This window comes from Lipophrys pholis (assembly GCF_963383615.2).
Source record: "Lipophrys pholis genome assembly, chromosome: 16".
In the NCBI taxonomy this organism is placed as follows: Eukaryota; Metazoa; Chordata; class Actinopteri; order Blenniiformes; family Blenniidae; genus Lipophrys; species Lipophrys pholis.
This window is the reverse complement of record NC_137634.1, coordinates 6,662,019-6,678,939: the sequence shown is the minus strand read 5'-3', so window position 1 is coordinate 6,678,939 and position 16,921 is coordinate 6,662,019. Positions and strand designations below refer to the sequence as shown.

Genomic DNA, 16,921 nt, shown 5'->3' with positions numbered 1-16,921 from the left:
TGTCGACTCCCATCATACAAAAGTGTTGGAAAAAAACAGGCGTCATCTTTTAAAGAGCTGTTAGTGAAACACTGTCCAATCAGATTGCTGCTTATTGGAGATTCCCAGGATTTTTGAATAAAAAGTTAGCCGAAGTCACTCTGGACTCGTTTTCATAGTTCCGCTGCTGTAGGTTTAGACTGCCGGGCCTCCTGCACCAGGCGGTTTCAGACGTTTAAAAAAAGCAACGGCAGTAGACCTCGGTGTGACTGAATGACCCGGTGAAACGTTGGAATATACAGTAACGCGCAGTGACGAGAAAACGGTTGCTGATCCATGGATCAGATGCAATTTGTTGAATTTGTAGTGCGCGAGGCACGCGGGATGTTGAAGTCCTCTGGTTGAAAAACGAGCGGGAATTGAAAGTGGCGGGCTAAACTGCACTTTTAAGCCCCGCTCATCAGCACCGTTTATTCAGACAGTTGGAAAGCCCGGAGGCGGCCTCGGGAGAGAGAGTAAAGAGCCGGTCGGATTTGATCTCTGTCCGGGGTTCGGGTTCATGTGTGGGTTTTTTTTTTCACACAGGCCGCTCACTGATCCGCCCGGCTGCGTCTGGAACACTTCGCTCGGAATATCTGAACGTCACGTCGCAGACGGCAGGAGTGTTTTCTGATGCAGCCGTCCCAGGGACGCTGCTGCTGGAGGAGCCAGCTGGACCGCAGGCCCTCGGCCCGAGTGTTGCGGTTATGTTTTTGTTCATAAGCTCCTGGAGGCGACTTACAATTGTATGAATAAATTTAGAATTGTGTTCAGTGACCGCAGAGGCACAAATACAAATCGAAGTGAACGGGCGAGACAGAAAAATGGCGGTTATGAGAAGTTACTAGTGGTCATTCTCATCCATCTTCGAGTGTATTCTGAAATGCAGAAGTTGGGATTGATGTGTACACACAGCAGAGACCCAGTGATAGTTCTATGGACATTGTTTTTTGAAAGGAAAGAAGCAGACGATTCCGCAATTGTCAAGTCAATCATCTGACCTGAAACTAATTTAATAGAAAAATTTAATTTCTGAAGACAAAACTGGCGAAAAAGTGCTAAATCTGTGGGGGGAAAAGGGGTGGGATTAAATAAGTGTTTGTTCACTTCTTCTCACTCCTTTTTGAACATGTAGATGTAGTCCAGAAGTGTAGAATAATAATTTTGCTTTAAGAAATTGTTTTGTATCTACATGTATGGATATGAGTATGTATATATATATATATATATGTATATTTAATATCCATGTTTACTGGATACTTATGTTTACATATTCAAAATGAATATCTCAATCAATCAATCAAACCAACCAGTGACCAATTACTGAAAGTGAAGATCTCAGGTGTGACCGTTCACCTGATTTACATAAATACAGTCCAAAAGCACGACATGATTTGATTTCAAATCCATTCCCATGGAGCTGAAACGCTGAGCATCGTGTTCATGTTGAAATATTAACAGACTAGTCGTGTGGAGGCGCACATTAAAGTCCTGTTTTGATGCATTTCTCAGTGCACCTTGGTGAGACATTTATCTTCATGTGAAAGAAACGTGTCTCGCTGTGCTTGAATGTCAGCAGTGTACCCAGCAAGCACAGCGAGACATAAATAACACATCGCACTGTCGTCGATGTTGTACATGAACTCATAGGGGGATAATAAAGCCCGTGAAGAGATTATTGTAACGGCGGATCGTGAAAACATTTTGTCGGATGTTCAGGCTGAAGCTTTGAATTTACACATAGTTTAAGTGAGACGGGTCAACGGTCATTAAATGAAGCAGCTGCAGCAGAACAAAGTGTAGATCTTTAAGATTATGCTATAAAGAGAGGCAAATACAAAGACCATGTGACTCGAAAGCAATAGATGCATATGAGGAACATGAAAAATAGATGAAAAGAAAGCAACAGAGGAAGATCTAGTGATGGAACAGGGATAAAAGCTGCAGATGGAAGAAGAACGAGGGAAAATGTTGCAACAGACGGACACACACACACTCTTCTCTCTTGGTTTTATCATTTTTTTTTATTGAATAAATGATTTTAAAAGGTAATAACAATGTTTAAAACTACATTATCTTCACAGCCATTGCTTACATACTCGGATAACCCATCTTTATATATTCTGTCACCCCTCCCAACACGTTTTGCAATTTTTTTTTGTTCTCTTTTTTTTGTGTGTGTGTACATTGTGGGGTTTTTTTCTTCTTCTTTTGGAGTCATACTATAATAAATGCCCCTTTCAAGTCTCGTCACACTAACAGCAATTCAATAGGAAAGAAGGTTGGGGGGGGGGGGTCTAGCTCTAGGGGTGGTGGGAGGAGGGGGGGGGGGGGGGGGTTGAAGTTCCCAGTTCATATTATTCCATCAAATTTTTTTTTTCTTCTTCAAGTTACTAAAGCAGCAAGAGAAAAAATCCAAAATGGAAAGGAAAAGAACTAAAAGTTGGTATGAGGAGTTACACCAGGCAACCCTCCCAGCCCGTCAGGCCACTGCAACAGAAACAAGTCATTTTGTACAGCGACACGTCTTCGAAGTCGGTGTCTCAAAAATTCTGAACATAGAAAACCACTAAAATAATTCTGAAACTAGATCCAAAATATTCTTTTGAAAAGAATTTATTTTGATGTACAAAAACAGTCATTTTCCTTTTTTATTTATTTTTTTTTAAATTTTTTTATATAATAAAAAGTTTCCAACACAAGTTTATTGTAGTTCTTATTTCATTTGTCATTATCATTATTATTGATTCACTTTTTTTTTTTTTTTTTTTTTTAAGTCATCTATCAGTGCGATTGTATAACCAGTGCAGCTACTGGGTCCAGAGTAAAGAAAACAGGCTTTTTCATCTTTAATGGCATAAAAAATAAGGAAAAATCCATCTTTTATACAAAGTATAACTGCTGGTCTTTAGGGAAAAAAAACATTTATAAACCCATAAAGCTAGGAGGCACACCATGGGATTTTCATTTGTTTTTGTTTTTTTAAATTATATAGCAATAATAATAATAATAATAAACAAAACAAGTAACAACAATGTGCAACCATTTTTACCATCCGTGATGCCTTGTACGGCTTCAGATAGACTCAATGAAAATCCATTGAAAAATTGGGTTGCTTGTTAATTCAAGACAGTTGAGAAATCGCACAGAAGAAAGAAAAAAAAAAAAAAAAAAAAAAGACAAACATTGTTTTGTCATTTGCAGGGGTGTTTTTTGGAAGGACAGGAAGCCAGGCCTGAAGAGCAGCATTTGGGCATGGCCGCTGGCATCTTTGGTTCAGCCGGACATACGAAGGTAACACGAGCTCGAGCATTCCACGAAACATGAGAGTGAGCGCGCGGGAGAACGCCGAGGCTAAACTCTAACCCTGGTATGGAACCAAAATACTCCCATCTGCTACAACAAACTCCCAACGCCGTTTCCAGAGGATCCCGTGAGGTATCGATGCTTTAAGAACTGTCCGCCGGCACGGAGAGCGAGGCTGCGATCTCCAGAGTTCTACGTGGGAACGCCGGCCTCCTCTTCCGTCGACCCGCCGACGCTTCCGACTGCCGAACCGCTTGCTAAGCCGACGACTTTCAGACGAGGTCAAACGATTCAGCAGCTCAAAAAGAAAATCTCAGAATATGTGCTCTATTTCAAAGAACAGAAAAAAACAAAAACAGCATCCAATCTTTGAGGAGAGGCAACGGCCACTACGACTACGACTGCCACCGTTTACCGAACGACGCACATCACACCTTCACAAACTAGGCCATGAGGTTTGGGCCACAGTGTAGGGAGCAATTGGGGGGGGGGGGGGGGGGGGACATGTGACTTCTTGTCCTTTCAAACCTGCAGGGGTGTCGACTTGCACGGGTTGGAACAAAACAAGAAAATAAACACCTGTTGAACAGATCTGCATATATCAAGGATAGTAAAGGTAAACACATGTAGGATTTCCTCCAAACGCGCCGCTGTTAAAAAAGCGTAATGACGACCATTGACAGTACATTCTGTAGCCCCTCTGATAAGCTGCTGCTGCTGGGACTTCTCCTTTCTTCATGTAATAATCCGGTTTCCCATAGGGAATTGATCCCAAAAAAATCACGCAACCCACACTGGCCTTTATGAGGTTTTCATGGGGCTACTGCTTGTATCGGTGACACTCATCCTTCAGTATTTGAATAGAAAGAAAGAAAGAAAAAGAAAAAAAAAGCCGTCAAAACTTGTTTCGCAGCGACGCACCACGGAGAAAATCTTACATGGAGCATCTTTTAAGTATGATATGATCGATGAGTCCGCATGACCAGTCACAAGCTGTGACCGCCCCAATATGAGGTCCGATAGCACCATATTTGTCTTTTAAATGGTTATTAAGAGTGTGTAAGCCATAGATCAAGCATATCATGAAGAAAACCATAGGTCTCATACTCGTACGTACATGCAACTAAATACATTGCATGTGTATACAAAGACATATATGTAAAAGAGCATGGTCAATTTGGTTTTGCAGCAGAGAAATTCAGGTTGTGCTGTATTAAAATGGGCCGGGAGACAAAGGGGCCGACTGCTGCTCCGAGTCGCGTGGTGTAACTCCTTACAGACATTTTAATTTTTTTCAGAGATGCATAAAGCGGTTTGTCCCATGGTTCAACCGTTAAGGGCGCCGACACCACGGCGCCCGACATTAGTTTACAAGAGAGGCGTTTCTGGAGAGTCCCGGGGCTCGGCTGGGTGAGATCAGAGCCACACGGGAGGCTGCAGACACTTCCTGGAGAAGCATCCAGCGTCTCTTTAATGCACTGTGGTGTGGAGCTGGAAAAACCATGGGGGGGGGGGGGTCGGAGGAGCAGTCGGAAACATCTTCTACCGGCCCATTTGTTTATTAACTCATTCATTTAAGGCAACACAACTGAAAACTGGGTCATTTGGGGTTTACTGTGGATGGAGTGCCAAAAGCCCTTGACAGTTTGCATAAAAGAAAAAAAAAATGTATGTATATAGAACCTGTCAGTTGGTAAAGGCTGTTACGAAGAAAGATGTTTATCAAGTAACAAGAACCTCTCAAAAAAGTCCAGTTAACGGAACAAAACGAGCAGGACCGCCACGCGATCCTCGACAGTGTGAACATTCTGATAAGAAAAACTCAGGTACCCTAGTGCGTGCGTTTGTGTGTGGATGCGACTCACAACAAGTAAATATTTGGGTGGGAAAAATGGCTTCTTCAAATCCTTACAAAGCCCTGGCTTTTGAAACGTAGACAACAACCCCCCCCCCCCCCCCCCCCCCCCCCCCCCCCGCTAACTGTGACCTACTGCCGGACAGCTGACTAAACGTTCCCCGTGCTGAGGACACACACACACACACACACACACACACACACACACACACACACACACACACACACACACACACACACACACACACACACACACACACACACACACACACACACACACACACACACACACACACACACACACACACACACACACACACACACACACACACACACACACACACACACACACACACACACACACACACACACACACACACACACACACACACACACCTCGGGCGCGTTCTTAAATACTTTTTTTTCTTTTTCCCCCGTTCAATACTTCACACTCTGTGGACGAGTGACAATGGTATAGCTATAATCTGAAAAAGGCAAGACGATGTTTCTCTGAAAACGTGTGAAGACGCCGGACAAATGAGCGAGAGGCTTGACGTCCGGGTGGCTGAGGACCCGGGACGTCCAACACTTGGAGCCAAAAGAGAAATGGACCAAAAGGGAGAGTATGGCTTTAGGTCGTTACACCGCGTCCCGATTCAAGCGACTCCCTGCCAGTAAACCAACAGACACCTCAGATTCAAAAAGACCTTTTTTTTTTTTTCTGTCGCCTGCAGGAAATGAGACGCACCCGTCAATTTCTTTCTTTTCCTACAGACAATCAACGAATCACCTGGTGATTATCCTCAGGCTGAATGGCTTCCTCCACAAATTGCCTTTAAACTTGGAAAAGAAAAATACGAGAGGGAACGTGTCCGTAAGCTCAAGCCAAGTTAAACTAAACAAGAATAGACAAAAACGCAGCTCAAGGTTCGGGTTCCACCACAAAACACAACAGATACTCAAGAAAAGGAGGTGGGAAAGATTTTCAAAGCTCTCTGAAAGAGATCCTTTGAGTACAACTCGAATTTCTGATTCACGCTACTGGATTATTTTTAATTACCAGAACAGCGTCTTTACCCACACACAGAATACACGCGATTGTGAGCTCAGTCGATAAACACTGTCCACGAAGCCGGTCAAAGGGCATCACAATCCTAACTATCTATACTTTGGAGTATACATAACCCATTACATAGTTCCAACTACAACACTACAAGAGTTCAACAAGGCTAAAATAACCTCAACAGTCCCTTTTTTTTTTTTTGAGAGGAATCGAGAGGAGAGACGACACAGCCTTTGAGAACTGCAGTTGCCTTGCTACATGGTATTACATGTCAGGATAGTAAGATTAAGGATCAAAGTTGGAAAAAAAAAGTTTTTAGTAATAAATGTTAAATTGTAGCAAAGCCTAAATGATGGCGGCGGATTAATCCGCCAAAAGAGATTTCCTTCCATCCACAGAGTCAAACGCCTGATTAGGTTTGCTGAAAAGATGTGGGGTTAATAAACTAATATGGGTTTCTTTTTTCTTTTTTTTTTTTAACGTATGAATGAAAGGGGGTTATAGATATAGGGATATATATGCTGCAAAAACTTAACCATAGGCAAAGGAGGAAAAAAAAAATTTAAAAGCGAGAAACGTGGATTTCTTGCCGTAATCAAATGATGCTTCGTTGCCACCCGTTGCCATGTCAACGTCTAGGAGACGGCCAGCATGGCAACGGAAACTATCATCATAAAATGGTACAGTAGTAGAAATAGCTAGACCAGGAGGGGGCGGGCTCTCCTGGGAAAAGGTCCGCGGAGAGGTCCAATGATTGGTCATGCGGCTCGCTGTCAGGAATAATGGTTGTAGGGTGGTAGAGGGTGCCCGATGCCGTTCTGGTAGTGATGGTGCTGGCGGTGGGCGATGTACTCTGCATAACCCATCGTCATCTTTTCGCTACGGTACCTGCGTGCGAGAGGGGAAGTCGGGATGAAGCGGCGATCGCTCGCAGTCACGCGAAACACAGTGAAGTCATTGTGATGGGAAGTTAACCAGACAGGCTTTACACATCCATTTACACACAGCATTTAGAATATATTCTACATTTGATTGACAGCCGTTGGTGGCGTGAGGTAATGAGACATACAAGTCTTTCACACGAAGAGAAAACGATGGGATTTGAAGTGGAGGAAATCGAGATACGATGAGGAAACTACTACATTTTTGATGCAGATCAAAAGATAATTGCAAAAAAATAAATAAAAAAAAGAGCAAGGTTTTTCTCATTTCATGCCAGTCACAGATTTGAGTCAGAAGCTGCGAACACATAACAGATTTGTCCGTCATTGAGCATCGAGGTGCAAACACTACATCAGGGATCATCAACCTTTTCAAAACTACTTCAATGACAGCGATTAATACAAAGACCGTATAAAAGTTTAATAATCATTTTTGTCCAGATCATTTTTCCACACCAGATAATCAATTCATCACAAAACATGAAAGGATGACAAAGAATCACTCGATCAGAACACAGAAATATACCAAAACATCACCAGTCATGTTGCTATGTTTAATTTTCTTTCAGTGTCGCTACAGTTTGACCGCCTGAGGAGGCAAATTGACCAATCAGATGACAGCTTAAGTTGTTGTTGGGTGTGTTTGTGTCAAACACGTCCTAAAATGTTTTGTAATAGTGTAAACTGACTTTTGGACTTGGAAGCAAGACTGGTGAGTTAACTTTCATCACTGCATCGCAAGGGGATGATTATATCTGGTTGCACTTTTGAAAGGTCATGTTGGCTTTCTAGTCAATCAATAGAAGTTCTATGTGATCGCATTAAGAACAAGTGTTGAAACCAGTTGTTTCCAAGACTTAGGGGGTCGAATACTTTTTTTCTCCGGAATGAGTAGCATTTAATAACAGTTTGAAATGTTAAGACAGATGCACACGCAAATGAAAAAAGAAGAGTTATTATAATCATTGGCTATTGATCTTGAAAGCTGTTATTACTATCTTATAATGTGGAAAACATAAACCCAGTGGGAGAGTATTGGGAGGGCACAGAGTTGTTTCAGCTGGGTGTGTGGTGCATCAAAGAGACCTCAACAGCAAGACATGCATGTCTTTGCATAGATAAATTAATCAAACACAAGTCATATTACCTGGTTAACTTAATGGTCTTCCTGAAGTCGTTTGTGATGGGAGCTTTGTAACCTCCCTTTCGTAGTAAGGAATCTATGGTTTGAATGTGGTCCCAACCTGGATTGAAGAAAACGTGTATAAATACATGCACACGGTTCAACAAGCAGTTTTTTTGTTTTAAAAAAAATAAAAGCCGATAAAGCTGTCCTGTTGAGGAGCACAGCAAAAGCTCACCTTGCTCCTTTGCAACCTCTGGTAGGTAGGTGGCGGTGCGTTTTGATCCTTTTTCATTGAAAAACTCTATCCTAATACCGTGAACACCCACCTATACATCAAGACAAAGAAACGGCCATTAATCCCTCAAAGTAGCACGACAGAACAGTTTGATGCTGCTGGCTTTATTTATGTACAATTGTGATATTTTTTCATTCTGAAACATGAAAATTGAGACTCAGAAAAGTCCCGGCTACCAAGATGTTTGCTAGTTTTGCCTTAGGAAGGAAACCTTCGGAAAAGCAGACACACCGGTTGTGCACTAAAGCAGGATGAGAGACGCCTCTGAATGAGCTGCAAGGCCACTCAAAGGCTTTTCTTCTGAGAAGTGCCGGAGCACTCGGTCACTGAAAGCAAGTCTCTCACCTCCCAGTCAAGGTAATCACCGACGTCTTCAAAGTTGGTAAGAAGAGACACTGAGCAGAAGAGGCGAGGCAGCTCATCCCTTGTCATAGGGGGGAAGCGGCTGTCTTTAAGGGCACTGCAGACACCAAAGCACAAAGAGCGGAGTTACACACGGTGATTCAGTCAGCCGGCAGCACAATACAGTTTTTGTTAAGGTCTGATTATTATGTGTGGGGCTTTTTTTCTTTTTAATGCCCGGCTCTTGAATGGGGCTTGAACTGCACTGCAGTTTCCAGCATGTGACGTCCTGTAATCGGATGGAGAAGACCCACGGACATGTAGAGGTCAGCGGGTTCGCAGCATGACAAACAATGCATGCGCACATAATATCACCCATACAGCTGTGTGGCTGCTTACAGTCAAGAAATGGACATAACGACAATAAAGAGGATACTCGACAAACAGTTTCTCAAAGAACTCTGGAGTAATAAGTCAAATAAGTGCAAGGAAGGTTTGAGGAAATTGGGGTCTTTTGGCCATTTAAACATTGAGACCAAACATGACTGATCATTACATGTGATGTCTCTGAATAAAATTACAATAAATGGCCTTAATCAATTCAGGAAAAAAACATGAAATGATAATATTTTCCCCTGGAATGCCCAAGTAGGAAACCAGTACTGTCCCCACAGCACAAATACCTTCTCACATTTTAATCCTCCAGTCTTCAAATTTCAAAACGATTCATGTGAAACACTAAGCCACAAGATATCGGAGTGTCCTTGCATGCAGTTGTTTAAGAAAAAAACATTTCATTTTTATCCATTTAAAGCAAATCACAAACTGAACGTTTGCACTTTTTACCCCTTATCCATCCAGAGTAGCTCATATCTGAGCAATTTCTAACTTTACACTTGTGAACCTTGACCCCCAAATTGCCGTTGGTTTAAGAATTTCAGTTTTATGGAGAGGATCAAATGTCGGCGGTCTCCACTTTGTCACTAAACAGTTCCCGAATTCTTTGGCGCAGATCTCAACATTTCTAAGCAGTTTGGACAGAGTGAAGTCTGCTACTGTACTCCACACAGGTTCTGTGCTGCTCTGAAATGAGAAGGCTGGAATAAACAAATTGCACCAACAGTTGTCTTTTTGATCGACTTCACACAAACTTCAGGCAGTATTTCTTTACACAGACTCTCAATGTGCAGGCAGACTCTTCTCAACATCCTAACACTTCAATTGTAGATCTGGGAAGGAATATTTTCATCAATGTGAGGGACAAAACGACTGACATTCTCCCCAACAGGAGCCCGGCATGGGACTGATTACATGTCCACATGGAAAAGAGAATCATAGCTACTTCTTCATAAGTCTTCTTGGGGCTGTACGTATAATGGAAGTTACAATTATCTGGCCTGGAAGACATTTAAGGCTGCCACTTTAAAGTCGTAAATTTAGGTTTATTTAATCGACACATATACATTTTTATAAAGTTTTCAACTTGAAATACACTATAGTATAGTCATAACATTTTAAATAAGTTTAATATCTGTTCAAATGAGGCTAAAATACCCTTACCATCACCAGTGAAACCAATAATTTATTGATTCTTGGCCCGGAGGTCACAAAGATTGGGGATGGGGCCGACAGTTGCCCGTGTCTGCTGTAGATTCAGGCTGTTTCTGTCTGATCAGGTAGCCCACATGGTAACATCGGGGCTCTATGTGGGCCATCACATCTGCTGCAGGGCTGCATGAATTCCCTTTGAAGGTACTTCAACGACACGGACTTCATATTTTCTCTTTTATAAGTGTTGCCGGCTAAAAACATTCATGGAAAACGGACTTAGGGACATGAACAATAACACTTTAAATATGTTTTGAATCCCTCGGGACCTGGGATCAAAGAGACATACAGCATTACAGAAAGCCACACAAATTGAACATTTTGTCGTCGTGCACAAATGACTCCGGAGGGTGATTTATCGTCACCATTGACCTGCTGTTTGTGCTAATCTGCCCGTGCGGATGCTCATGATTCCAATTTGCTCTGTTCACTTTCCCCTCTAAAACTTTTCTGCTGTTCCCTCTACGACCTTGCTCTATCACTGCACTCGGTCCACAACTCGGAGACAAAGACAAATGGCTGTAGCTGCTTACCTGGTAAGGGTGTACTCCCTGAGTCCTGAGTGCAGATTCATGGCAGAAAATGTACCTATACAACCCCTCAACCGCTTGTCTCTGCCTATTTTCCATGTGACAAACAGCGGGCTGAAAAACAGGAAAGATCAGGAGAGTATCTTTTAGTGAGGCGCACTGCAGATGTACATTTCTGTAGTGAGTAAAAGTCGGCTCCCAGCGCACACTGCTTAGTTACATTGGACAGTTTGCCAGAGTTCTTCTTCACACTGGGTGGAAGTGTCACATCATGATGGATCAGTTTCCATCAAAGACTGCAGACTTTTGTTCAAAGCGCTGGGCCATCTGTCCACTTGTGACAGCCCAACCAAATCCCTTTTTTTCTTAAACATTCTCTCCCCTTTTATGTCTTTATAGGATATCCAATCCCTTTTATAGCAAAATAGCTTCCAGTAAAAAAAAAAAAAAACACGAGCTTGAGGAAGAAGAAATGAAGCACACAAAGAGTGTCCTCACATTCGGCCTTTTATCACTCATCTGATTCGTAAAGAAGGGTGTGAATGAGCAAATTAAATTCTGAACAACTGGAGCCAGCAGTGTCTACGTGGAGTACACAATGATGACAGTTCATTGAATTGAGTACTATGATGAGCACAATAGTTAATATGCTGTATGTGGGGATGCTCTATAACTGAATTTCTGTTGCTATTTGGCATTTCAGCATTTGTAGATTTTTATAGTAGGTTGCTGGGATGGATTGTTGGGCTTCGAAGAATGAAAAAAATTGGGATTTCATTGAGATTACAATATTCATTTAATCTTCAAACAAACTGACAAAATGGAGGAAATTATCATTTTTAAAGCCAATATTGACCATGATGGTTCAAAATGGAGAAACGTGACTACTTTTTGAATCAGTCCATCATGAGCTGATGTCTTGTGGGGTTTACGGATGATCTTTGTAGAGCGCCGTCTGTGTCAGATGCTGTAGTCGAACAGAGCATTTCAATAATTCAATCTGACAATGCCCTCAAGTGAAGGACATGTCGAGGACAGCGCCTCGACAAGTATGACTTTCTCAAACTTGTTTGAGTGTTCATATTCACCGGGCATTTGCTCTTCATGTTCCTCGCCACCCGCCATTGGTCGGCTTTGCGCCTTGGCTTCACGCAGAGAAAGTTTGGCCGTTTGCAATTTAATTTTGACAGCCTTAAGCTAAATTCAGATGAGATTTGTGTCCCTGGGGAAGGGGACGGCTGGGAAGTTTAAATACTGCATGCTCACATCACTAAATTTGTCCAGCCGTCAAAAATATCAACTCACTGCATAATTCAGAAAGTCAGCAGCAAACACTCGCTTTTATTAAAACTACATCCAAACTACAACGCTCATAAAAAAACGCCCAGGTAGGATTTGACCAAATCCCTGCTCCCGCTGCTGATAAAGCATTTTAAGTCCCGGCACACTCTTGCAACCAAGCACTTATCCTGATTACCCAGACAATGTTGGTTAATGTTTATGAGGGTTTAGTGCTCAGCGTGGACGCTGGGACTGGGCCTTAGAGGAGGGGTCAGATGGGGCATTTTTAAATGAACACGCCGATTGGGACATACTCGATTTGTCTTCTGCAAAGAGGCACTGAATTTGTGTGTCTCATCACTGGGAAACCCCCATTTGCTTTGTGAGAGTTTTATATAGGGCAACATCAGGAGAATGCATTTCAGGATTTATGTGCATGCGGGGTTAGGGAATCTCAAGGCAGTAAAATGAATATTTGCTTAGATCATACACTGAAAAATGTAGGACTCAGTTATCTCAAAAGTATTAAGTTAGCCTAAACAAGTGATGGTGCAGCGTGATGAGCAGTATCCACCCTGTCCAGGACATGTCAATCAATTCCCTGTTCATCACAGTGACTTCTGATCAGCTGATGTGTTTGAAGCCTTTTCACTGGAGTTTCCTGAGGGAAGGTGGAGTGAAGACTTTAGATGAAAATGTTACTGTGGTTTTGATATAAATTTTGAGAATACAATCATGTAAATCAACACCCTAAAGTGCTTGATTTCCTTTTTAAAAGGTCAACCTGCCAAAAGCAGACATTAGATAAGTCCGTGGCCTGAATGCAAAAGAGCTCTTTGATGCCAGAGAGCAGTTTTACATATGCACTCTATATAAAAAGCTGCTTCCCATCAAAGGCCTTGGGAATTGCTGGAGCTGCTTCTATAAATACAGACCACTTAAAACGCAGCCATATGCATTTGACATACACAGCATTTGTATTTTCTGGAGAAGACAGCCTGTCGCTTTAATGTTTCACATGACTGCAGCAAACAAATACAACACACAAAGTCCGTTGAGTGTTTTTATTTTCTTAAAACAACCCATGGACCTTAGCTCTAAGTACCTAAACCTGTTCCAGGTCAACATGGGACCTGACAGCGACGTTTGCAAATCCTTTAAAAGCCCGAACATGCGTGTAAAACGGCCGTGAAGTCACATGGATCCCGTTACAGGGATCATGTAAGGTGGGGACAGAATGTTTCTGTGGCGAGCAGGACGGACAGGAAACATACATCTCATTGTTCGAGTCTATCAGATCATGTAAAAAAAAAAAACCCTCATGTTTTTAAAACGTTTTTTTTCCAACTCGACCAAAAGTGTCAATTTATAACCAGCCAGTTGAATTAGTAAAAGCTTAGTTCTGTTAAGTCCTCAGCAAGAACCACCTTTTTTTATTCTTTGTTGGCTTAAGCTAAACCGAGTTTTTTTTTCTTCTCCCCCCCCCAATTCGACAGTAAAGCCATCAATGTCAAAGAAAACATGCAGTGAAATAAATAAGCAGTTTCTCCAGGGTTAATTTTATGGTGTTACACAGAGTTTGGACAAATTTCCCTTTTAATTAATTTACCAAAAGCCCGCTAATGCCTCGTTAATACTAGGCTAACATAGCTCGCAGCTAACAAAGCTAGCCCTTGTCTGTCCGGAGTTCATTGAGGATATTTTGAAATTTTAAAAATACCAACACAAACTTTTAATGTTTTCAAACGTAACAGGTTTACGTGCCGCTCATCAGCGGTGGATGTGGTGCTGTTAAACGGAAAAAATAACCGATGTTATCTCCGTTACACCCTTTCTTTTTCTACTGTTGGAGGCTAGCTGATAATAGCAGTCGCTAGCAGCGAGCACCCTCAGCTAACGCTCGCCAGTGCTGCTCGAAATGAACCCGCAGGATCGTAAAATTATTTTTTTCCCCAACGACAAACCGGGAATCCAAAATTGACACGGCGTATCATTCATTCATATGCAACACGAGTCGATGAACATCTCATTAAATTCGCTGTCACGTTAAGTGGTCGGCTAGTTTAGCTTGCGGGCCAGTCTCTCCAGAGCAAGGCCCGGATTCCAACTTGGCCAATTTGAAGCGGAGATCGACCACTTTTCGGGTTAAAATTCACAAAGAACTAAAAATCGTTTCGACGTGACAGTTTGTGATCCGGGCACTTAAGCGGGAACCGGAGCCACAGCCATGAAGAGGGCAGCCGTGAGCATCAAATGAGTGGTTACAACAGTGAGCTTTGACATGCAGCAGAACAACAAAAGAAAGGAGAGGGGGAGAAAATACTCACTAGGGATCATTTGTAAACCTGGGTGTTCTCGGAGGTTGGTATCCGTACAGATGGCAATAAAGCACGTCAAAACAGAAGCAGCACATCTCCGCTGAGACGACCATTTTTCTGCCTCCACTTCCCGAACCAGGTCCCGGGCTGAGATTCGGGGAGAGGCCGGATGTGGAGTACCCGGCCGGGGCTGGGGACAGAGCGTTCGTGCCGCTGCTACCGCTACTACTACCGCCGCTAACGTTACCCCCGGGTCCCCCCAGGCCGTTGGCTCTGCTCACGTTCGCCGCCGCCGCAACCGTCGCGGAGGAGCCAATCCCCAACTCCGAGCCACAATGTCCGGTTCCTGCCACCCCGCTCCCCGCCCCCACCCCGCCGGGACCCCCCGACCCGGGTGATCCCGACAGTTTCTGCTTCTTCACCCCGCAGCACCCGGCCGCCATCTTGGAACAATCTGCACCGACACACCGCTTCCGACCCATAACCGTCACCGCGGGAAGGGTGGGGGGGAACGCCGGCCAGACGTAGAAATCCCACTGCGCTGAGACGACGTACGACGGACGATACTCCACTTTCACGCTTTTTTTTTTATTTTTTATTTTTTTCCTCAGACGACGAAATAACCAATGTGTGTGTGGGGAAGGGAAGACTGCAATGTCACCCTCGCGCTGCCTTTAAAAATGCGTGACTTCGCTACGCAAAAAACATTTCTGGATCAGCGTTTTTTTCTTAACTCCTTAAGTAGTCTCAGCTTTTGGTGTTCCCGTGGATCACCAGTAGGTCCCGGCCTAATAAGCCGTTTCCCCCGCTGTCCCTAAAACGAGCTCAGACACACAGGTCCAGAGTGTCCGGTCCGAACAGGCCGCAGCAGAGGACCGCAGGCAGGTCCAGATGTGAAGCCCTCAGCCCCGCAGCGCAGCCAGCGCAGCTCTCCCGAGTGGAAGAAGCCGGGAGCTCGAGTACGCAGGACCCATAAAGATTCAGCACGAATTGCGCACAGTGTCTTGGGCAGCGTAGCCTGTCATTGCAAACCAGCTGGGCTTTTTTTTTTGTTTGTTTGGTTTTTTTTTTTGCTTTTCTTTTTTTTTTGCTACTGCCTCTTCACGAACTTCTAATCACACAACAGGCCCGGTATGTTGGAATTCCACGCGCTGGGATGAACGCAGAGTAAAATGGCATCTGACAATGCGGGGCTGGCATGGCACAGTGAAACGCGTCAGCGCCGAGCGAGTCATTTCAGTAAACGTTGGCACACAGTTTGCACCTGCATCATGTCTGTTGTTGGAAAACCCCCACTCCTCTCTCTCTCTCTCTCTCTGTCTCTCGCACCCAAAAAACACCCCAAATATCTCAATAACACCCCCGCGTCAAACGGAGAGCTCAAAGTTTTCAGTGTAGCTCTGCTCGGAGGTTGTCATCCGCTCATGAGGAGGCATACAGAGGCGCATTGTCGTAATCCTCCGGGCTCGGTTCCGCATCCGTCTCTCGGCTGCTACAGTTCAGTGCTGTTCGGGTAAAAAGCCCTGTGATCGCTCTGTGGGCACGGGCATCGGTGTCGTCGGCACGCCGGAACCGGATTCAGAAAGCGGCGTTGCGCCCGGTCGCTTGCACAGACTGCGTAGCTTCTCGGGGTATCACGTACAATCCAGGAGGAGCGTGCGTGTGCGCTGTTGTGCAAGCACGCACGCGCGTCATGAGCACGCGCCCGCATGAAACGGTATCGACGCACACCACCCCACCACCCCCCAAGATCAAAACCTGAGTGCGCTTTTCCAGTGATTTTCCAAGACAAAAGACGACATACATCCTTTCATTGGACATTACTAATATTATTCTGTGACCATGTCAGGATGCGGGAGGGGATGGGCATCTCCGATCATTATTAGGACAGCAAAATACGTTCATCCTCTACCAGAGAGCCACAAAAATATCCGAGTTCTGGCTAAAAACGATGAAAAATTTAATTTTTTATGACACGATGTTCAAATGTGATAAAAGTGACTTTCCCCTCCTCATAAATCAGGGTATGTCAAGCACTTCTAAGTCCAGGTTTTTAAAGTTTTTCCTTGTTAGGAGCATATGTGATGAAACTGTCTTTATTTTCACAAAACTAAACTTAATACTACCTAGAAATATCAACACAAAGCCAATTTCAATAATAATAGCTTTTTGTGTGAAATACAAAGAAATGTCCCAAAAAAGACCCTGACAGCATGGTTTTGAGGTTTGCTCTCTTTC

General features: G+C 43.6%; 1 protein-coding gene across 2 annotated transcripts; it reads right to left on the bottom strand.

Moving 5' to 3' along the window:
* Nucleotides 1–6,393: 6,393 nt before the first annotated feature.
* ammecr1 (AMMECR nuclear protein 1) lies at nucleotides 6,394–16,216 on the bottom strand. 2 transcript variants are annotated; one of them, XM_080483475.1, is made up of 6 exons: nucleotides 14,693–16,216; nucleotides 11,088–11,198; nucleotides 8,950–9,064; nucleotides 8,545–8,635; nucleotides 8,331–8,427; nucleotides 6,394–7,130 (listed from the first exon to the last, which is right to left on the bottom strand). In XM_080483475.1, the coding sequence occupies exons 1-6, from the start codon at nucleotides 15,163–15,165 to the stop codon at nucleotides 7,016–7,018; spliced, it is 1,002 nt and encodes a 333-aa protein (XP_080339601.1). In that variant the 5' UTR covers nucleotides 15,166–16,216; the 3' UTR covers nucleotides 6,394–7,015. The 2 variants fall into 2 exon arrangements, with proteins under 2 accessions (XP_080339601.1, XP_080339600.1); XM_080483474.1 differs by having other exon boundaries at nucleotides 8,331–8,635; nucleotides 14,693–15,473.
* Between the last annotated feature and the right edge of the window lie 705 nt (nucleotides 16,217–16,921).

Coding starts and splice junctions, on each gene's coding strand:
- ammecr1 (XM_080483474.1), bottom strand. CDS start 15,165: ATGGGTCGGAAGCGGTGTGTCGGTGCAGATTGTTCCAAGATGGCGGCC. Junction 11,199..14,692: donor AGGTTTACAAATGATCCCTA/GTGAGTATTTTC, acceptor CCTGTTTTTCAG/CCCGCTGTTTGTCACATGGA. Junction 8,636..8,949: donor GTGATTACCTTGACTGGGAG/GTGAGAGACTTG, acceptor CTTGATGTATAG/GTGGGTGTTCACGGTATTAG.